Source organism: Halichoeres trimaculatus, unplaced genomic scaffold, assembly GCF_033239565.1.
Source record: "Halichoeres trimaculatus isolate MK-OKI-2021-1 unplaced genomic scaffold, fHalTri1.1 fHalTri1_scaffold_10, whole genome shotgun sequence".
Lineage (NCBI taxonomy): Eukaryota > Metazoa > Chordata > Actinopteri > Labriformes > Labridae > Halichoeres > Halichoeres trimaculatus.
Window position 1 is genome coordinate 2981268 of NW_027437187.1, and position 22667 is coordinate 3003934.

At 43.1% G+C, this 22667-nt stretch overlaps 1 protein-coding gene and 1 long non-coding RNA gene across 2 annotated transcripts; one reads left to right on the forward strand and one right to left on the reverse strand.

Moving 5' to 3' along the window:
- Positions 1-304: 304 nt before the first annotated feature.
- LOC141796163 (uncharacterized) lies at positions 305-2323 on the reverse strand. The gene is made up of 3 exons (XM_074677130.1): positions 2318-2323; positions 652-1741; positions 305-507 (listed from the first exon to the last, which is right to left on the reverse strand). The coding sequence occupies exons 1-3, from the start codon at positions 2321-2323 to the stop codon at positions 395-397; spliced, it is 1209 nt and encodes a 402-aa protein (XP_074533231.1). The 3' UTR covers positions 305-394.
- A 2627-nt stretch (positions 2324-4950) lies between these two features.
- On the forward strand, positions 4951-8863 carry LOC141796028 (uncharacterized). Its single transcript, XR_012598860.1, has 3 exons — positions 4951-5010; positions 7002-7834; positions 8176-8863. It is a non-coding gene; the product is annotated as an uncharacterized LOC141796028 (long non-coding RNA).
- Positions 8864-22667: the final 13804 nt, after the last annotated feature.

Sequence of the window (22667 nt, forward strand, 5' to 3'; positions counted from 1 at the left end):
TTATTATCATTATTATTATTATTATTATCATTATTATTATTATTATTTCGTATTATCATTTTTTTTTTCTTTAATTGTTTTTTTTTTTTTTTTTGTGAAAATTTAAATGATTATTTGAAACAATTTAGCTGCTTAAATGTTAACTTTTACCCTGCCACCACCCCCCCTCACCGGAGGACAAATAACTTTGTTCTACATTAGTTTTACTTTAAGACAACTATTCTAGGTTATTTAATCTATTTATGATTTTTTTTTTAAATTGATTTGTAAATGATTGAACTGTCTAAATGTTGAGTGTGTTTTGAATTGTTTTATGAAACGTGTGTGCACTAAATAATCCAAATACTTACCAAATCCTTACCTCTTCTCCTTGGCTGGGTGTATCCTGGAACCCTTACCTGGTCTTGCCGCTGATCTTCTCCTCCAAGATTTTCTGCTTCTCCTGCAGCTCCCTCCTCTTCCTCTGCTGCCTGCCTGTGTGAAGCTCCTTGATGACAGGATCGTCCTCTGAAAGAAACACAACGTTCGAGGTCACTTTTGAGTGAAGCTGAGAGCTCGTCTGAATTTGGCAGAGTTTTGATCAAATCAAATCTTTTCTTCATCAGAGAAATGTAAAAAAAAAACAACAAGGTTTGAAAGTTGCTTTCTTACCCCTGGCCTGGATCTTGGCCTCCTTCTTCTGGCTCCTGGTGATGGCCTTGAGGACCTGGTTCCTCTGGTGCTCCAGGAGGCGCAGTTTCAGTCTCGAAAACAGGCCTCTGTTTTGAAGAGGTTGCTGACTTTCCTCTTCCTCCTGTTCCCCAGAGTGTGCCTGTCCTCCACATTTCTCCTCCTCCTCAACTACATGCTTCTCCTCCTCCTCCTCCTCTTCATCCAGTCTCAGTCTCTCCTTTGCCTCCTCCAGTTTCAGGCTCTTCTTCTCCTCCTCCTCATCAAGTCTCTCCTCTTCCTCCTCTTTCTTCAGTCTCAGTCTCTCCTCCTCCTCCTTCTCCTGTCTCAGTCTCTTCCGTCTTTGTCTTCTCTCCTCCTCCTCCTTCAGTCTGGGTCTGTTTCTTTCATAAACCTCCTTCTCCTTTCTTAGCTCCTGTCTCAGCTTCCTGAACTCCTCCTTAGTCCGATTGACCTGTCTCAGTAATTTCTCTCTTTGTTCTCCTCTTTCCAAACTTACCTGTCTCTCTCTCTCCTCCTTCTTCAGCCCCTGTCGCTCCCTCTCCTCCTCTTTCTGTCTCAGTCTCTCCTCCTCCTCTTTCAGTCTCAGTCTCTCCTTTTTCTCCTCCAGTCTCAGTCTCCTCTTCTCCTCTCTCAGTCTCAGTCTCTTCTCCTCCTCTTTCTGTCTCAGTCTCACCTCCTCTTCTTTCAGTCTCAGTCTCTCCTCCTCCTCTTTCAGTCTCAGTCTCTTCTCCTCCTTCTCCAGCCTCAGTCTCTCCTCGTACTCTTTCAGTCTGCGGCTCTCCTCTTCCTTTTCCTGTCTCACTCTCTCCTCCTCCTCCTCCAGTCTCAGCCTCTCCTCCTCCTCCTCCCTCAGTCTCAGTCTGTTTCTTTCATACAGCTCCTTTTCCTTCTTCAGGTCATGTATGGCCTTTCTTAGCTCCTCCTCACTCAGAATCACCTCCTCCACCTGTCTCAGTAATTTCTCTCTTTCTTCTCTCCCTCTTTCCAAACTTACCTGTGTCTCTCTTTCCTCCTCTTTCAGTCTCAGTCTCTCCTCCTCCTTCTTCAGTCTCAGTCTCTCCTCCTCCTCCTGCAGTCCCAGTATTTCAGCTCTCGGTGTTCTCCTTCTTTCCAAACTTACCCGTCTCTCTCTTTCTTCTCTCTTCTTCAGTTTCAACCTCTTCTTCTCCTCCTCCAGTCTCAGTCTCAGCTTCTCCCTCTCCTCTGGCTCCTGGCTCTGTCTCCTCTCCCTCCTCCTCATCCTGGCCGTACCTACCCTTCTGTCTTCCTCCTCCGACTCCCATCTCTCCCTCCTCCTCATCCTGGCCATACCTACCCTTCTGTCTTTCTCCTCCTCCTCCGACTCCCATCTCTCCCTTCTCTCCTCCTGTCTCCTTCTCCTCTCCCTCCTCCTCATCCTGGCCAGTCTTACCCTTCCGTCTTGCTCCTCTTGTCTCAGTGTCTCCTCCAACTCCCATTTCTCCCTCTCCTCTCGCTCCTGACTCCGTCTCCTCTCCTCCCTCCTCATCCTGGCCAGTCTTACCCTTCTCTCTTCCTCCTCCTGTCTCAGTGTCTCCTCCAACTCCCATCTCTCCCTCTCCTCTCGCTCCTGGCGCTGTCTCATCTCCCTCCTCCTCATCTGGGCTATACTTACCTTTCTCTCTACCTCCATCACCTCCTGTCTCAGCGTCTCCTCCCAATCCCATCTCTCCCTCTCCTCTCGCTCCTGGCTGTGTCTCCTCTCCCTGCTCCTCAGGCCGCTCATACTTACCTTTCTCTCCACCTCCTCCTGCTCCTGTCTCAGGCTCTCCATACTCTTGATCTCTCTCCACAAGCCTCTCCCGCCTCTCTCTTCTCCTCCTCTCCTCTGCTCCTCTCTCCTCCCGGTCATGCTTTGAATCAGTTTGTTTTGCTTCTCGCTTCAGTATTCTGAAACATCAATTTATCAGAATATTTGTTTAGTTACAAAATAAAACCAAAATACCCTTTGTTTTATTTCACATCTTAAAGTCATTTATCTCTTCATGGTCATTTACTGTTTACAACTGATTGTTTGTATTGGATTGAATATTTATAGGGAAGTGACAACATGAAGGACCATGTGATTTTAGTTCTGACTGATAAACTCTGTTCAAATAGTAGTGAGGGCTATAATAACAGCAACATCTGACATTTCGATGCTGCTGCTGTGACTCCTGAATTTCCCCTCGGGATAATCGAAACGTGTCCTCTTCTATTCTATTGACTTTGACACCAGTACAAAGCATGATATTCACATCTCTTTGCAAACAACAGGATCAAGTCTTGTCATATTTGTATCACAGAAACAGTCCCAAAGACACGTCAGCACATTTGAAAATATGACCTGGACAGACATGTTAAACTGTAGTCAAGTTATCTTTGTGGCCCACAGCTGTACGCTACACTCATATGATCTCCTCGATCAATGTTTAACTGTTTAGCGCTGTGCTGCAGCATGTTATGGCTGAAACATTAGCCGAAAACTGTGAAAACAGATGAAAAACTAGCTTGTGTTGCCATAGCAGCGGCCTTGCGACCACCGAGCTCGCCCGGCAGAAATTGTCCTGTTTACGGTCACTAATACCAAATGAATTTGTATGAATGCATGGACATGAAAGATTAACCAATACCGAGTTAACTTTGGTAGTTTAAAGACAAATTTCTTCTTTCTTTTGACACACGTCTGAAGCATTACCTTGGTTTTGTTCAACTTCAAAGTATACTTGTAACACAACGATGCGGACAATGTCGCAGCTGAAACTAACAAAGCTAAAAACTGTATTTTAACTTGAAATTCACACTGAGATTTACAATCGGAAAAGTAACTAAGCAGCCCTTTTAGACTATTTATGATCGAAGATCCGTTTCACCCCAACGGAAGATTTAAACTCCGTCAAACCTTTTGAGAGCGTCACAAATCTCAATAAAAGCCAACAATCGCCATAACCTTTGGTGTTATTCGTTAAATTAGTTCAGATAACTGCTGACAGACATCTGTTCAGTGACAGTAAAGACGCAGAATATTTATGTAAATAAAAGAGAAATAACCCTTCATCCATCGTGTTATGATTAGAGCTAACAGTGTACTGTTTAATGGCTATTTAAATTATCTGTTAAAAGATAAACAGAGCTAGCATGTGCTGCAGTATTTTATGGCTGAAACATTAGCCGAAAACTGTGAAAACAGATGAAAAACTAGCTTGAGTTGCCATAGCAGCGGCCTTGCGACCACAGAGTTCGTGCGGCAGAAATCGTCCCATTTACAGTCACTAATACCAAATGAATTCATATAAATGCATGGACATAAAAGATAAACCAATACCGAGTTAACTTTGGTAGCTTAAAGACAAAAATCGTCTTTCTTTTGACACATATCTGAAGCATTACCTTGTTTTTGTTCAACTTCCAAGTATACTTGTAACACAACGATGCGGGCAATGTCGCAGCTGAAACTATCAAAGCTAAAAACTGTATTTTAACTTGAAATTCACACTGAAATTTACAATCGGAAATGAATTAAAGCAGCCCTTTTAGTCTTGTTGTGATCAAAGGTCCGTTTCACCCCAAGGGGTGATTTGAACTCTGTCAAACCTTTCAAAAAGTCACAGATCTCAACAAGAAATACAAAAATACATGCATGAAACACACAATATGAAACCCGATACGATTAAAAATGCATTTTATTGAGTTGTGCTTAAGCTAGCAAAGCTTTAGCAGGAAAAACTGCAACATACCTCTCCAAGTGCCTTGGTGAAAAAGGCGGAAGGAACGTCCAGCTTGATTTTATACCCCGATGAATTCACAGATTCTAGAATTCATCTGCACCAATCAAATTCAGACGCAACCCGTGCGTCCCTGACGTTTTGACAATAAACAAAATAACACAAAATATTAAAACGGGTAATAAAAGTCCAAATTATTAACCCTCCGATGCCTGCTGGAAATTTCAGAAAATAATGCTTTTTTTTTTTTTTCTTGGAAAGAATTGATTATTTTCCCAAAAGTTTCACACGTCGACTCCAGTGGTTTACATACGTCGTCGCTGTCAGCATAAACACGACTTGATGTAAAAATGAATCAAACTATTAATAATTATGAAATAAAATACAAACACAATTTTCATTGAGTAGGAATTGAGAGTTTTGATCCGGTAATTCAGATGCTGAAAGTGGGATAAGCGGCTCTCTTTTATTGACCTCGGGATGAACGAAGCCCATCCCGACCGTAGGAGGGCGGTATGGAGCCGACTTTTCTTACTGGCTGTGAAATAACGCTGGGATGAAGAAGACTGCATGAAACTATCAACACTTGGAGGAGAGGGCCGACACAGGAGGAGAGGTGAGACGACTGACATCTTTAACATTGTTTAATCGACAATGTACTGAACCAATACTTGAAAGTCTACCGTAAACACGGGTATTCCCGAGCGATAAAGCGAGGTTTACGTCCTGAGCTGTTACTGTACACTACTTTGTGTTGTTTTAATCTAGTTTAAACCATGTTTCCCGCCCCTAGCAATCACTTATCAAGTTCTCCACCTCAGACAGCTGGAGAGGCAGAACGTGTGGAGGTAGGGTTAGACTCAAGTGAAAGGAAATCCACAGATTTTTAGCCAGATCATTTTTTTTTTTACTGCTCACATAAAATGAAGGAGCCAGTAAAGTGATGGTAGGGTCGGGAATAAACATTAACAGAGGTTTGCTGCAAAGATTCAGTGTGTATTTATCAGAACAGACTGAAGGCAGCAACTTCAGAAAATATAAACAAGTCATTTTAAAAGAGCGTAATCTCCTAATAATATGGTTTATGTGCAAACTTTGGGCGATTTTTATGTCCCCACAAACAGCAGACCCCCTTCATGTTTCTACAGTAAGACAGAGCGCACAAACTCCTGACATACCTACACATTTTTCTATTCAGACCAAAATGCACTGACTGAAACATTTTCTAAAGACAGAGCTGTCATTTTTCACATTAGAATATCTTTGATTATTTTTACTATTAATTATTATCTATAATTCAGTTTTGACTTAAAAAAAATGTCTTCACTTTGCTCAGAATTTGTTACATTTTCACACTGCGGCTGTGATGATCCCATTTCACATCTGTTCACAGGTGTTCTTCTGTCATTCATGAATTGTAACCGTCATCCGTCCTTTGGTCGTTCTTCCTCTGTGTAGGCAACGTGGAGACCACTGAGGGGGAGAAGTAGCCAGCGTTCAGCGTTCAGCACTCAACTGCCTGACTGTTTTGAGTTCACCAGCTGAGAAAGCAAAGTGCTCCACGTAATTCCAAAGTGTCAATGTGAACACGCGTACGCTCTCCAGATAGACGGTGGAAGTAAAGAAGGGATTTGAGACACAGTCTCTCTGCTGTTTCTCGGTGGTTTGCAAAGCACATAGAGCACGGCACTGATTTGTTTTTTAGATCAGCAGAAAGTGATCCAGTTATCTCTGGGAACCAAGCTTTGTTTTTTCCAGCTTCTGTGAGAGCCAGGCCAAAGTGCATAGGCTGTGCAGGCTGTGGACACTTTTTTTTTTCTTTTGCCTTCTCAAAAAAAGGGCTTCCTCCTACCAGGGGCGCAATGTTCTTTTGGTACGGGCCAAGTGGTGTAGTCGGCGGAGGGGGGTTTAAGTCTGGGTTCCCCGGGACCCAGTGGAGAGCAGGGCAGGGGGTTGGGTTCCCCGGGACCCAGTGGAGAGCAGGGCAGGGGGTTGGGTGCCCCGGGACCCGCCGGAGAGCAAGGCCGCGAGGGACAGCGGGGGCTAAAGGGCTGGCTGCCAGGGGTGGGAGACTTGGCCCCGGCCCGCGTCGCATCGCGTCGCGTTGCCTTGCGTCGCGTTGCCTTGCGTCGCGTTGCCTTGCGTCGCGTTGCCTTGCGTCGCGTTGCCTTGCGTCGCGTTGCCTTGCGTCGCGTTGCCTTGCGTCGCTTGGGGTTGGGTCAGGGTCTGGCCAGGGTGGGCGGGCTGGCTGGGGTGGTGAGGGTTCCCCGGGACCCGCTGGAGAGCAAGGCCCCGAGGGACAGCGGGGGCTAAAGGGCTGGCTGCCAGGGGCGGGAGACTTGGCCCCCGACCCGCCTAGGGTTGGGCAGGGGCCCGCGGGCTGGGGTGCGCGGGTTGCATTCATTCTCAGTTAGCGCACTTTACAAATCAACCAACAACTTCACACATTTTCTTTCTTCTCCACAAAAACAAGCCGCAAAGTCAAATCACTCCTGGATTAACAACGCCTTCAAATCAGCTTTGCTGCTTCCTTTAAGCTGTCGCATCCTTGTCTATGTCAGTCTGTCTATTTCTCTCAGCCATCTCACACTTGCCATCTTTTCTTAGCTGTGGACTACCCATCATGCCCCAGAGGACATCCCCGGAGGACATCCCCGGAGGACATGCCCCAGAGGACATCCCCAGAGGACATCCCCAGAGGACATCCCCAGAGGACATGCCCCAGAGGACATCCCCGTGTGTCTCAGTCACTCTCTAAATCACCTCCAGCTGGACCACCTAGATCTTTACCTCATACATTTCCCTCTCGCTTTAAAGCTACACTGACACATACACACAAGTGGAACAGAGCTAAACTTTCACTTTAATCTCACCTTAATATCTGCCTCGACCCGTGAGGAGTGCCATTCTGGAGACTGCAGGGATGCCAAACTCCTGCCATGGAGGGCCAAGAGGCTGCAGCTTTTCTTTCCTACCAACAACTCCACCAGCTGATTCCACTCGTGACCTCACCTTCAAGCAGAGAGCAGGGACTAATCAGTGGAATCAGCTGCTGGAGTTCTTGCTTGGAGGGAAAAATAGTTGGCACCAGTTTGACATCCCTGCTCTAGAGCTTTCCGTTCTGACAAAAAGATCCCGTCTAGCTGCCTAAACCTTCCAAAGCAAACTGAAAACATGACAGGAGTATGAAAACTCTTTAGGCTGATACGCCCTAAGTCTCCTGATGTGTTTACCTGCAAGTTCAAAGCTTTTCTGTTGGTCTTTACTTTTTTCTCAGCTTATCTTTCAGCCTTTTCCCCTTTATTACAGATCAGGACTCCAGGGCTGGAGTAAGACGTGCACCGAGTGACGTCGGGAACAGAAATCGATTCAAGCGGCTCGCATCAAATTAAACAGAGAAGATGGACCGGGACAGGGACTCAGGGGCGCTACTGGCTCAGGTGATCTGCTCTATTTCACAATAAAACAGCACACGCAGACTCTGGCTGGTTAGTCAGACCAGGGGACCCTGAACTTTTCCGTCAGTGAACATCATAACAGTGGTACCAGAGACCAGTGACCCCCCTGCTGGGGGAGGACACCAGCAGACCAATCCAAAAACCATTCTGTCTGCACGCACATCAATAAACTCCTGTTCAATTCTGTTTTTACAACAATGAATAGAATCTTCATTTGTAAATAGTTTTGAATGTAGAATTCATTTTTCAGCCTATAAAACACCACTGAACTCAAATCAAACTGTCCTCTCAACTGTGAGCCTCATTTCTGCTTTTCTTTACAGGAAATGGGCCACCAGCCTTTCCCAGAGAAGGATGCAGAGTTACTGACCTGTCACATAGACTATGTAGATGTATGGAGGGTGGGGAAACTGTGTGTGTGTGTGTGTGTGTGTGCGTGTGCGTGTGCGTGTGTGTGTGTGTGTGTGTTTGTGTTTGTGTGTGTGTTCCGCACTCTACTGGCAACTTTAAAGGACTGCAACAGTCAGCCTTGAGGTTTCATGTAGAGATGGAACATGGATGCGATAGAGACTCCTAATTTGCATCATTTGCAGCTTCAGTTCTCTGTTTATGTTTAAGCCAAAGTGTTTGAGGACAAACCAGAGTTTTGTACCTTTTTTACTTTCAGGAAGAAAACAATCAAGGCTTTATTTGCACATTTTTCTGTATTTATTCAAATCATTGATCATTTTCTGTTTTACACACACATTTACACAAGTGAGCACACACACGTTTCCTCATATGACTGTCGTGTTATGACTGTGCTTAAAAATCATCAGTGAAATTGTTATTGAGTGATGAATAAAAAGTCAACCTTGTACGACTGTTCTCTGACTCTCTCCGCAGGGTTTTTCTGAAGCAGCAGAATGAACACTGGGCACATACACAACATCCAAAATGACTGTTCAAACATTTCTTATCAAGGGTCCAAGAAAAAGCCAGGAAAAGCTTGTGTCAGCGCACGTTTGGGTTTTGATCAGGGTGAGTTGAGCAGCTTCCCCAGCAGAGTGGTGAGTGCATTAACGGGAACACTCACACGTGCTCACTGGCTCTTCCAACTGCAAACATAAGCTTTGACGCCGCCATGGTAACAGGGTCTCTGCTCGTACTCGTTGCAGGCTTTTCACTTTGCCACCGAACCCACCACCCAATGTCTGCTCCTGTTGAGGAACGAGCGCTGGAAGAGAGCGTGGAGCATCCCGTGTATAAAGCAGACAGCGTGGATCTGCCATTTACCATGGTTGTTGGTTTTGAAGGCAAAATAGCTCGGTCACAGGCGCCTCCATTGCTAGCTGCTGTGCAGCCAGAGTCTGAGCAGTAGAGGCGATGAGGGACTCGGTAGGAATCAGAGTGGAGACGGGTAAAAATAGATCCATTTTTTCTCTTTTGACTTTAGAGTCTTATTTCTTCTGGGCTCTCCCTCCCAACATGTTTTACAATCCCCCAAAAACCCGCAGTAAGGAGCGTTAGAGTTGTTCAATTTTGCCTTTTAATTCCCCCTTCTCCAGTTCCAAACTCATTCTTCCTTCCGCTCTGTGGAGAAGCACAAAACACACAGCCCCAAAAAACAGTGTCTGGCTCCCATAAACATCTGATTTCTAAAATAAGGAACAAGTAGGGCCCTGCTATTTCTGTTACCTACAATCCCAATTATACAACATGAAAAGTCGTCCAACAAGAGTAAGGACAAATGTCGGCATTCAGCTCAAACTTTCTTAAATGTACAGGAACAGTGGTGAACCTCCACAAACAAGAAGCACCTTATTCTGAGGTGTCTGAGAAAAACTCCATGTGTCCAAGCTTTGATGACGTTTCAATGATACTACTGCTACTACTGCTACTACTACTACTACTACTACTACTACTACTACTACTACTACTACTACTACTACTACTACTACTACTACTACTATGATAATAATATATACTACTACTACTACTACTACTACTACTAATAATAATAATAATAATAATAATAATGATAACAACAATAATAATAATGATGATAATAATAATAATAATAATGATAATAATAATAATTGGGTCAACATAGCACTTTTCTTTTTTTTTGTCAATTTTTATGTTTGTTTGGAAAGGCACATGTGACATAACATTGCTTTGGGGAAAGGGTACAGTATGCAGTAAACATTCCACACGTTCACTGTGGTTATGAAAATGATCATTGCCAATCCTTAGTTTTCATACATTTAACAAGGAGAAGAGGTGAGCGGAGGAGGGGGCTGGCTCCGTTTCTTAACTTATCTGGAATGAGACACATCAACATTTTGACCTTTGCATCAACCTACACCCAAACCTAAACCAGGTAGGTGGATTCACAAGAAACAAAACGTGGTCAGATTACAGAGATTACGGGTTTCACCTAGTTTGTCCAAAATGACCAAGTCCTGAAAAAGGATTCCCTTTGACCCTTCAGAGAAAATGACCACCTCTCAAGACCGTAAACGTCCTGTACAATAGCAAGTCACTCTTCAATTGTAGGTGCCTGGGGTTTTAACCACTTTCTGGTGATTGTCTTTTTGCTTGCTGCCAAAAGCGCAGCCAGCAGCGTTTTGTCTCTCAGAGATCAGTTTCCAAAAGAAAAATCTCCCATATACAGGGCTTCCAACTTAAGAGGAACGTCCTCAGTAAAGATATGGTTCAAACGCTTCCACAGCGGCTCCCAAAACGCTTTGATCCATTGACAACTCCAAAAAAATAGGACAGTGACTTGCATCTTTTGTCCCACAGAGTCTCCAGCAGGTGTCTCCACTGTTCTGAAGTTTTTCCTGGGCTGGGGTTACCAAAAAAAATCTACCAATGTTTTTCCAACAGAATTCCCTCCATGTGTTGGAGGTTGAGCTCATCCATTGTAACTTCAAATCTTTTCCCAGCTCGCACTTGAAATGGATACGTTTCCCTCCTTCTCCCACTCACTTCCTATACGGTTTGTATCACCCTGTTTAGATAGCAAAATACCATCATATAGTTTAGAAATGAGCTTTGTACAGTGTGAGCCTGTTTCAACACAGTTAGAAACACACTGAGGGATTCTCAATCAGATTTTTCCCACTTTTCTTTCAAGTTTTGATTCAAAGAAGTTCTAACCTGTAAATATCGCTGGAAGTCATCTTTTTCTAAACCATGAGATGTTTCAAGTTCCTCAAAACTCTGAAACATCCCTTTCTGAATAAAAGTGTAACAGGTGCTCAAGCCTTTTGAGACCCAAGCCCTAAATCTGCCATCAATCCTATTTGACTTTAAGGCGTAGGTATTTGAGTCCCATTCCCTAACCCACATGTTTTGGTGATCCTTTTCCAGGGAGATAAAACTGTGAGGAACACAGTTCAATCAGATAGGGCTCCGTTAATCTTTATCTTAGCTCTTGGTTTATTGTACAAAGCAGCAATTACATCAATTAGGGCAGTGTTTCCCAATCCTGGTCCTGGGGGACCCCCCTGCCCTGCACCTTTTAGACGTTACCCCACTCCAGCACACCTGATTCAAATGAATGGCTCGTTATCAGGCTCCAGCAGAGCTTGATGACGAGCTGATCGTTTGAATCAGGTGTGTCGGAGTGGGGAACATAAAAAAAACATGCAGGGCAGGGGGGTCCCCAGGACCAGGATTGGGAAACACCGCATTAGGGTCTGGTGGAATCCAAATTTAGGCATCACTTTATATCAAAAGGTCCATGTGAGGCAGTCAAATGCCTTCTCTGCATCCAAACTCAGCACAAGGGTTTCTAATCTTTGTTGCACTGAACGGTGCAGAACATGTCAAGTTTTCCTGATGTTGTCCCGAGTCTGTCTCTGTCTGATAAACTCCATTCTAGTCGACTTTTTTAGCCGCCTAAATTGACCTCTTCATTTTAGGCTACTTTATGCAGCCCTTGATTTGAAGCCTTGAAATAGCTCAAATTGACCTCCTCATTCTGGACTACTTCTGCCACGTTCATAAGACGTGCTCCACAAACAAAGACTCATTCATGTCATTGTCACATTGAGCTGGTGTATTGAGCTATTATTGTGGCAAAATGATTTGTGTGTGGGTCAATGCGTCCACACATATGTGAACTGATCCACAAATGTGTGGACTGATTCACAAATCTGTCAAATATTTACAAGTGTGTGCACAAATCCACACATGTTTAAACTGATTCACAAATTAAAATGTAGCCTGAAATGGCTGAAAAGTCTAATTTTTTTGTTTGTTTGTTTTACAAGAGCTAAAAATCCACACAAATCATCAGATACAACTGAGGCAGTGTGGACTGCAAAGTGGCTGAGGCATGGTGCTACAGCAATAGCGCCATACCTGGCAGCCTGCGCCTGGGAGCCTGAGCTCAGGGCAAAGTGATCCGCCTCTTACAGACGGATTCTTTCTATTTTTCTCATTTGCAGATCACTGGCCCGGCAGGACTGTAGCAAACATCACGTGCACACAGACAGTCCATCGGGAGGCCCGCCTCAGTCGTAATGATGACAACAGTGACAGGATTTTATAAAACACCCAGACTTTTCAGCCATTTAAGACTATCCATTTATTTGCAAAGCAGTTTAAACATTTCTGGATTTGCAGACACATTTGTGGATATTTGACACATTTGCAAATCTGTTTACACCTTTGTGTAAACAAACATTGGGGATGCATTTACACAGGCTAATCATTTTGTTACAACAATGGCTCCATACTGGTGCAAATACTGATCATTTGATGAGTTTTTGGCAAAGTATGTTTTGGGGGTTTGTAGTGCCACTTTATGTAATAACCCCCCATGATGTAATAATGTGATCAATTTTCAATTCACCATGTAATAACGCTCCATTTTGGTCTACAATTTTTGAGCGCAGTGCATAATAAACTCCTCTGCATTGTGTAATACATTGTGACAGCGTGCATCCATCAGTAAATACAAAATGCAGGCGTTGCACTTTTCGATGAAGAAAACGAAAGAATTATGTGCATTATGTAACAAACCACCAAAATGGATGTCTTCATTAGAGGAAAAAAAAACAGATCATCAAAAAGATATTGACTTAAAGTAAGCAGCACGAAGGGTGGATATAATTTCATCTGGAAAACTGGTGACAACGCCTCACTGGTCAAATCTACATCAAACTCCACTGACTGGCACCAAGCCCCAGGAGCGTCAGGGGGGCATCAGGTGTTGGCAGGCCATTTGGGTACCTCTCAGCCAGCCCCCCGGGCACCCAAACTCAGCCCCGGACCGCCTGGACCACCGGGACCACCCGAGGCCCTGCGTGACTCCTGCACCTCTCGGCCCTGTGCACCCACACTAGTGCCCCCCCCCCCCCCCCCCCCCCCCCCCCCCCCCCCCCCCCCCCCCCCCCCCCCCCCCCGCTGACTACACCAAACAGCCATGGCCCCCGAAAGACCTCGCGCCCTTGGTAGGAGAAATTCCTATCATTTTAGTTTTACCCGTTGGTAGGTGCCTTGCCCACCTCTCAGCCCTCCAGGCACCCACACTTACAATATATTTCTGATGGTATAACGTTTTCTTTTATTTATTTATTTATTTTTCAATTAAATTTGAGATATCTATTTGGCTGGTTTGTTGCATAATGCACCTAATTCTTACATTTTCTTGATTTAAAAAAAAAAAACAACACCTGCATTTTGTAATGACTGATGTAATATGTCTGAATGTGTTACATAATGCAGCAAAGTTGATCACATACATTTAAAACACTATAAAACAGAATGTGTCAGATTATTACAAAATGCTGCTTTTTACATAATGAATTGAAAATGTATGACATCATTACAGCACGGGGCGTTATTACATGATGTGGCACCACAGGTTCATTGGTAAAGAGCTTCATGGGTGTGTGGGAAAATGGGGTGTGTGCTTGAGGAACTGGGCAGTGTGTGTGTGCTTGAGGAACTGGGCAGAGTGTGTGTGCTTGAGGAACTGGGCAGAGTGTGTGTGCTTGAGGAACTGGGCAGAGTGTGTGTGCTTGAGGAACTGGGCAGAGTGTGTGTGCTTGAGGAACTGGGCAGAGTGTGTGTGCTTGAGGAACTGGGCAGAGTGTGTGTGCTTGAGGAACTGGGCAGAGTGTGTGTGCTTGAGGAACTGGTTCTGAGCTTTTATCCACAGTTTTTAGACTCAGTCAGTTTCTTCTGTTCAAAACTTTTTCCTCGGCCTTGGGAAAACTCGTCCACACGGCACTGAAGAGACTGGAGTGCACAGAGAGTGTGTATCCACTTTACACAGGTCAGGGTGAACTGTTTCCCAGAGTACCAGCTGCTCAAACTGGGCGTAGCATCCCCATCTTCTGCTGCAGCGGGATCTACAGAGCCCAGACCTCTGGAGCTGAACCCTGGTTCTGTTCGCTGCTCTAGATCTGGATCACCTGAGGAGACCACGACTCTGGAGTCACATGACACACAATATCTTGTTGACAGCACACCGTGCAAAAGAACACTCACCTATTGGGAGTGAAAGCATACTCACAGGTTTGTCTGTCAGGTGTTTGTCATGTGTCACCTCACTTGGTTTCATGTCTTCACTTCCCTCCTTTGTTTCTCTGTCGATGGAAACCTTGTGACAGAAGAAAGAAAACTTTCAGGGAGCATCAGCAGCACATGTACACTGATCCGGACTACACGCTGTATGTCATACCTGCGTTTACTGCAGCGTTTGCGTTCACTGGAACAGTGGTGGCCGTAAGCTCAAGTGGTTTGTGGTAACGCTGCACCGAAGTCTGCTCTGGTCCCAGCTCAGGACCGTACATTTCACCCACTTGATGAGCTTGGAAGAGCTCAACCGTTGTTGCTCAGTGTTTTTGTGCGCCGATGCTCCAGCAGTGTTTTCCACGCTGGCTGACGGCTGTTGGTGCTGATAGTTTGGGCTTTTCCTGAAGCGGGCGGTATCCTGTTGTACTGCAGGTCCATCCCTGTGTTTTTTCATCCACTCAGGAGCCTTGGAGGCAGGGGACAGCCAGTGGGAGACAAGATGCCGTACTTTGATGCCTTTCCTCACAACATTTGATTTTCTTCAGATGAGAACTTACCTCAAATAGGTGCTGAACAGTGTTTCCTACATTGTGCTTTGCAGAGCGCCTGTGCTCGGGTTGTTCTTCCGTCTCTGTGTCGGGGACATCTGCTCTCACAAGTTTGACGTCTTCAGGTTGTTTGACTTTGTATCTTTGTCATTTTCAAATTGGCTGTGAATCTATCGCTACACTGTGTCATATTGGGGTGTTAAATCACACACTTCTTCTGTTTGATGCTTCTTGTTTTTTCTTGTTTTGCCTAATTTTAGCCCGCCACCACCCCCCCTCATCGGAGGACAAATAACTTTATTCCATGCTACGCTTTCAGACCGTCTCTTTTCCTCATTGAATCATTAAGTCCTGTTTTGAATGTATTTGTTTCCAGACTCATATTTGTTAAGATGGAAATTTATCACGTCAGATCATGACAGTCATTATTCATTTAGAACTATTTTTAAGACTAATATCAAAGAGAAAAGCGGTTGAATTAAAACTGTAGAAGACAGAAAGTCATCACAGCTGCACCAGCGTGGAATGTAACAATAATAATAATAATAAAAAAAGGACAATCAGCATTTTGTAACTCATAAATGAAGGTCAGATCAAACTGGGTTATCGAGTTCAATATGAGCTGAATTCATCTTTCCCTACCTATGATCATGTGTCCTATGATCTTTGATTATTTGATCATTTTTTACATTGTTTTTCAATTTATTGACATGTTATTTGATTGTGTGTGTCTCACAGCACACACTGCAGCTGTCTTCCTTTGTTGTTGTTTTTGTGGTTGTTGTTATTTTTTATTTTTGGCCCGCCACCACCCCCCCTCTTCGGAGGACAAATAACTTTATTCTACATTAAAAGAACTATTTAGACATTATCCTTTTTTTTTGTTCTAAGATGATTATTGTGATTTTTGAAAAAAATATATTCTATAAATTGAACACCTTTTGTGGACAACACATAGGCTCTAACTTATCTAATCAAATAACGGTTTCAAAAAATGCTTTGATTTAAAAGATATACTTAAATAATTTGATGTGTTTTGTCCAACGTTTAACTTTTACCCTGCCACCACCCCCCCTCATCGGAGGACAAATAACTTTGTTCTAAAATTTGTAATAACTATTCTAGGTTTTTAATGTTTTTTTTAATTATTATTATCATTATCAAATTATCATTTTCTTTAATGGTTTTTTTTGTGTGTGTGTGAAAATTTAAATGATTATTTGAAAAAATTAAACTGCTTAAATGTGTACTTTTACCCTGCCACCACCCCCCCTCACCGGAGGACAAATAACTTAGTTCAACATTAGTTTTACTTTAAAACAACTATTCTAGCTTTTTATGTTTGTTTTTATTTCATTAATATTGAAGTATAATTATAATCATTATCAAATATTATTATTATTATTATTATTAGTATCATAATTATTATCTTAATGAATTTGTCAAACAATTAAACTGCTTAAATGTGTACTTTTACCCTGCCACCACCCCCCCTCACCGGAGGACAAATAACTTTGTTCTACATTAGTTTTACTTTAAAACAACTACTCTAGCTTTTTATGTTTGTTTTTATTTCATTAATATTAAAGTATAATTATAATCATTATCAAATATTATTATTATTATTATTATTATTATTAGTATCATAATTATTATCTTAATGAATTTGTCAAACAATTAAACTGCTTAAATGTGTACTTTTACCCTGCCACCACCCCCCCTCACCGGAGGACAAATAACTTTGTTCTACATTAGTTTTACTTTAAAACAACTATTCTAACTTTTTATGCCGTATTCTATTTTGTTCTTTTTTTTCATCATCATTATCATTAATATTATTATTTTATTATTACTATTTTAATGATTTTTATGAAACAATTTAGCTGCTTGAATGTTTACTTTTACCCCGCCACCACCCCCCCTCACCGGAGGACAAATAACTTTGTTCTAAACTTTGGAATAATTATTCTAGCTTTTTAATGTTTTTATTATTATTATTATTATTATTATTATTATTATTATTATTATTATTATTATTATTATTATTATTATCATTATTATTAGTATTTCGTATTATCATTTTTTTTTGCTTTAATTGTTTTGTTTTTTTTTTTGTGAAAATTTAAATGATTATTTGAAACAATTTAACTGCTTAAATGTGTACTTTTACCGTGCCACCACCCCCCCTCACCGGAGGACAAATAACTTTGTTCTACATTATATTAATTTGAAATAACTATTCTAGGTTATTTAATCTATTTATGATCTATTTATTTTTTTTTATTGATTTCTGTAAATAATTGAATTGTTTAAATGTTGAGTGTGTTTTGAATTGTTTTATGAAACGTGTGTGCACTAAATAATCCAAATACTTACCAAATCCTTACCTCTTCTCCTTGGCTGGGTGTATCCTGGAACCCTTACCTGGTCTTGCCGCTGATCTTCTCCTCCAAGATTTTCTGCTTCTCCTGCAGCTCCCTCCTCTTCCTCTGCTGCCTGCCTGTGTGAAGCTCCTTGATGACAGGATCGTCCTCTGAAAGAAACACAACGTTCAAGGTCACTTTTGAGTGAAGCTGAGAGCTTGTCTGAATTTGGCAGAGTTTTGATCAAATCAAATCTTTTCTTCATCAGAGAAATGTAAAAAAAAACCAACAAGGTTTGAAAGTTGCTTTCTTACCCCTGGCCTGGATCTTGGCCTCCTTCTTCTGGCTCCTGGTGATGGCCTTGAGGACCTGGTTCCTCTGGTGCTCCAGGAGGCGCAGTTTCAGTCTCGAAAACAGGCCTCTGTTTTGAAGAGGTTGCTGACTTTCCTCTTCCTCCTGTTCCCCAGAGTGTGCCTGTCCTCCACATTTCTCCTCCTCCTCAACTACATGCTTCTCCTCCTCTTCATCCAGTCTCAGTCTCTCCTTTGCCTCCTCCAGTTTCAGGCTCTTCTTCTCCTCCTCCTCATCAAGTCTCTCCTCTTCCTCCTCTTTCTTCAGTCTCAGTCTCTCCTCCTCCTTCTCCTGTCTCAGTCTCTTCCGTCTTTGTCTTCTCTCCTCCTCCTCCTTCAGTCTGGGTCTGTTTCTTTCATACACCTCCTTCTCCTTTCTTAGCTCCTGTCTCAGCTTCCTGAACTCCTCCTTAGTCCGATTGACCTGTCTCAGTAATTTCTCTCTTTGTTCTCCTCTTTCCAAACTTACCTGTCTCTCTCTCTCCTCCTTCTTCAGCCCCTGTCGCTCCCTCTCCTCCTCTTTCTGTCTCAGTCTCTCCTCCTCCTCTTTCAGTCTCAGTCTCTCCTTTTTCTCCTCCAGTCTAAGTCTCCTCTTCTCCTCTCTCAGTCTCAGTCTCTTCTCCTCCTCTTTCTGTCTCAGTCTCACCTCCTCTTCTTTCATTCTCAGTCTCTCCTCCTCCTCTCTCAGTCTCAGTCTCTTCTCCTCCTTCTCCAGCCTCAGTCTCTCCTCGTACTCTTTCAGTCTGCGGCTCTCCTCTTCCTTTTCCTGTCTCACTCTCTCCTCCTCCTCCTCCAGTCTCAGCCTCTCCTCCTCCTCCTCCCTCAGTCTCAGTCTGTTTCTTTCATACAGCTCCTTTTCCTTCTTCAGGTCATGTATGGCCTTTCTTAGCTCCTCCTCACTCAGAATCACCTCCTCCACCTGTCTCAGTAATTTCTCTCTTTCTTCTCTCCCTCTTTCCAAACTTACCTGTGTCTCTCTTTCCTCCTCTTTCCGTCTCAGTCTCTCCTCCTCCTCCTCTTTCAGTCTCAGTCTCTCCTCCTCCTCCTTTTTCAGTCTCAGTCTCTCCTCCTCCTCCTGCAGTCCCAGTATTTCAGCTCTCGGTGTTCTCCTTCTTTCCAAACCTACCCGTCTCTCTCTTTCTTCTCTCTTCTTCAGTTTCAACCTCTTCTTCTCCTCCTCCAGTCTCAGTCTCAGCTTCTCCCTCTCCTCTGGCTCCTGGCTCTGTCTCCTCTCCCTCCTCCTCATCCTGGCCGTACCTACCCTTCTGTCTTTCTCCTCCTCCGACTCCCATCTCTCCCTTCTCTCCTCCTGTCTCCTTCTCCTCTCCCTCCTCCTCATCCTGGCCAGTCTTACCCTTCCGTCTTGCTCCTCTTGTCTCAGTGTCTCCTCCAACTCCCATCTCTCCCTCTCCTCTCGCTCCTGACTCCGTCTCCTCTCCTCCCTCCTCATCCTGGCCAGTCTTACCCTTCTCTCTTCCTCCTCCTGTCTCAGTGTCTCCTCCAACTCCCATCTCTCCCTCTCCTCTCGCTCCTGGCGCTGTCTCATCTCCCTCCTCCTCATCTGGGCTATACTTACCTTTCTCTCTACCTCCATCACCTCCTGTCTCAGCGTCTCCTCCCAATCCCATCTCTCCCTCTCCTCTCGCTCCTGGCTGTGTCTCCTCTCCCTGCTCCTCAGGCCGCTCATACTTACCTTTCTCTCCACCTCCTCCTGCTCCTGTCTCAGGCTCTCCATACTCTTGATCTCTCTCCACAAGCCTCTCCCGCCTCTCTCTTCTCCTCCTCTCCTCTGCTCCTCTCTCCTCCCGGTCATGCTTTGAATCAGTTTGTTTTGCTTCTCGCTTCAGTATTCTGAAACATCAATTTATCAGAATATTTGTTTAGTTACAAAATAAAACCAAAATACCCTTTGTTTTATTTCACATCTTAAAGTCATTTATCTCTTCATAGTCATTTACTGTTTACAACTGATTGTTTGTATTGGATTGAATATTTATAGGGAAGTGACAACATGAAGGACCATGTGATTTTAGTTCTGACTGATAAACTCTGTTCAAATAGTAGTGAGGGCTATAATAACAGCAACATCTGACATTTTGCTGCTGCTGCTGTGACTCCTGAATTTCCCCTCGGGATAATCCAAACGTATCCTCTTCAATTCTATTGACTTTGACACCAGTACAAAGCATGATATTCACATCTCTTTGCAAACAACAGGATCAAGTCTTGTCATATTTGTATCACAGAAACAGTCCCAAAGACACGTCAGCACATTTGAAAATATGACCTGGACAGACATGTTAAACTGTAGTCATGTTATCTTTGTGGCCCATAGCTGTACGCTACACTCATATGGTCTCCTCGATCAATGTTTAACTGTTTAGCGCTGTGCTGCAGCATGTTATGGCTAAAACATTAGCCGAAAACTGTGAAAACAGATGAAAAACTAGCTTGTGTTGCCATAGCAGCGGCCTTGCGACCACCGAGCTCGCCCGCAGAAATTGTCCTGTTTACGGTCACTAATACCAAATGAATTCATATAAATGCATGGACATAAAAGATTAAACCAATACCGAGTTAACTTTGGTAGCTTAGAGACAAAAATATTCTTTCTTTTGACACATATCTGAAGCATTACCTTGTTTTTGTTCAACTTCCAAGTATACTTGTAACACAACGATGCGGGCAATGTCGCAGCTGAAACTATCAAAGCTAAAAACTGTATTTTAACTTGAAATTCACACTGACATTTACAATCGGAAATGAATTGAAGCAGCCCTTTTAGTCTTGTTGTGATCAAAGGTCCGTTTCACCCCAAGGGGTGATTTGAACTCTGTCAAACCTTTCAAAAAGTCACAGATCTCAACAAGAAATACAAAAATACATGCATGAAACACACAATATGAAACCCGATACGATTAAAAATGCATTTTATTGAGTTGTGCTTAAGCTAGCAAAGCTTTAGCAGGAAAAACTGCAACATACCTCTCCAAGTGCCTTGGTGAAAAAGGCGGAAGGAACGTCCAGCTTGATTTTATACCCCGATGAATTCACAGATTCTAGAATTCATCTGCACCAATCAAATTCAGACGCAACCCGTGCGTCCCTGACGTTTTGACAATAAACAAAATAACACAAAATATTAAAACGGGTAATAAAAGTCCAAATTATTAACCCTCCGATGCCTGCTGGAAATTTCAGAAAATAATGCTTTTTTTTTTTTTCTTGGAAAGAATTGATTATTTTCCCAAAAGTTTCACACGTCGACTCCAGTGGTTTACATACGTCGTCGCTTTCAGCATAAACACGACTTGATGTAAAAATGAATCAAACTATTAATAACTATGAAATAAAATACAATACATACCTACACATTTTTCTATTCAGACCAAAATGCACTGACTGAAACATTTTCTAAAGACAGAGCTGTCATTTTTCACATTAGAATATCTTTGATTATTTTTACTATTAATTATTATCTATAATTAAGTTTTGACTTTAAAAAATGTCTTCACTTTGCTCAGAATTTGTTACATTTTTTTGGTAACAATGCCTTTTGTCTTTCATTTTCATTTTTTTTGAATCATTTTTTATTTTTCGTGTCTTGTATTTAACAGTTTTTAAATCAATATATTTTTTGACTTTTAATCACTTGAATTTGACATCTTAACATTCATCATGTCATGATTTCATTTTTTTTTTTTTTAACATCTATTGAAAAGGCCAAGCCAATGCTTTAGTGCAGTGTTTCCCAATCCTGGTCCTGGGGGACCCCCTGCCCTGCACGTTTTGGATGTTACCCCACTCCAACACACCTGATTCAAACGATCAGCTCGTCATCAAGCTCTGCTGGAGCCTGATAACGAGCCATTCATTTGAATGAGGTGTGCTGGAGTGGGGTAACATCCAAAACGTGCAGGGCAGGGGGGTCCCCCAGGACCAGGATTGGGAAATACTACTTTAAGGCACTGAGATGCTACACCTGGGTAACAACTGAGGTGCTCCTGTTGGCTTTTTGATGAATGAAACTCCAGGTTTCGTTTAACTTGTGTAATACAATTACCAAATGTTTGTTCACCTTCCTGCATCACCATGGTGCCTCACCGTACAGCGGTCAGAAACTGTTTGACCTTTCCAGGTGAAACACCTACCTGCACTAACAATGTCCTGACCTCAATTACAAACAAACATGAATGTAAACAACACCATTCATGATCTGATCCTACATAATCTGGGGGGAATCAGGCTTACATTTTAGGATTGTTGTGAATTAACTTTATTACTCAGGAACCTTTGCTGTAAATGAGGCTTTAGCTGTTTACTGCTGTGTGTTTATTTTGTTCTTTTCGCTGCAGGAGTCTCCAGATAACACCAGTGTCCAGGAGCTGAAGTATTTAGATCTGGTCATAAGTGAAGCGTTGCGTCTCTACCCTCCACGGTTCAGGTAGATCAGACAGATTGACCACGGCCGCACATTGAACAGACAACTGGTCCCTAAAGGCCTGACGATGGACTTCCCAGCAGGCTTCCTTCACTATGACCAGGAGCACTGGCCGGAGCCGGAGAAGTTCATCCCTGAGCGGTAAGAGGATGCTCTGTAGGCTCAGTCTGTGTGTGTGTGTGTGTGTGTGTGTGTGTGCTGCTACCCCTATGAGAGTGACCTTTGCAACATGTTCCTTCTCATTTACAGAGTAAATACTTCATTCAGGTGAAGTGTTTTGAGGTTGTCCAATAATTAACTACAGCAGAGATAAGGCTGCAAGGGAAGAAGGATTTCTTGGGCAAGAGGAAGCAAAAAGAAACAGAGAGAAGCTAAATCAGCAGAGGAAGAGGACGTTGACTCAGCAGTTGTAGTTTGGGGCGAGAAAGAAGAAGAGGAAAGCTCTGACACTGTGTGTGTGTGACTGGTGAACAGTGTGTTTGGCTGCTAGAGTGATTTCATGTTCTCCACTAGAGGTAGACTGATATATCAGCCGGCCGATATATCGGGCCGATATTTGGACATTTGTCTCTATCGGCCATCGGCCGTATTTTCTTT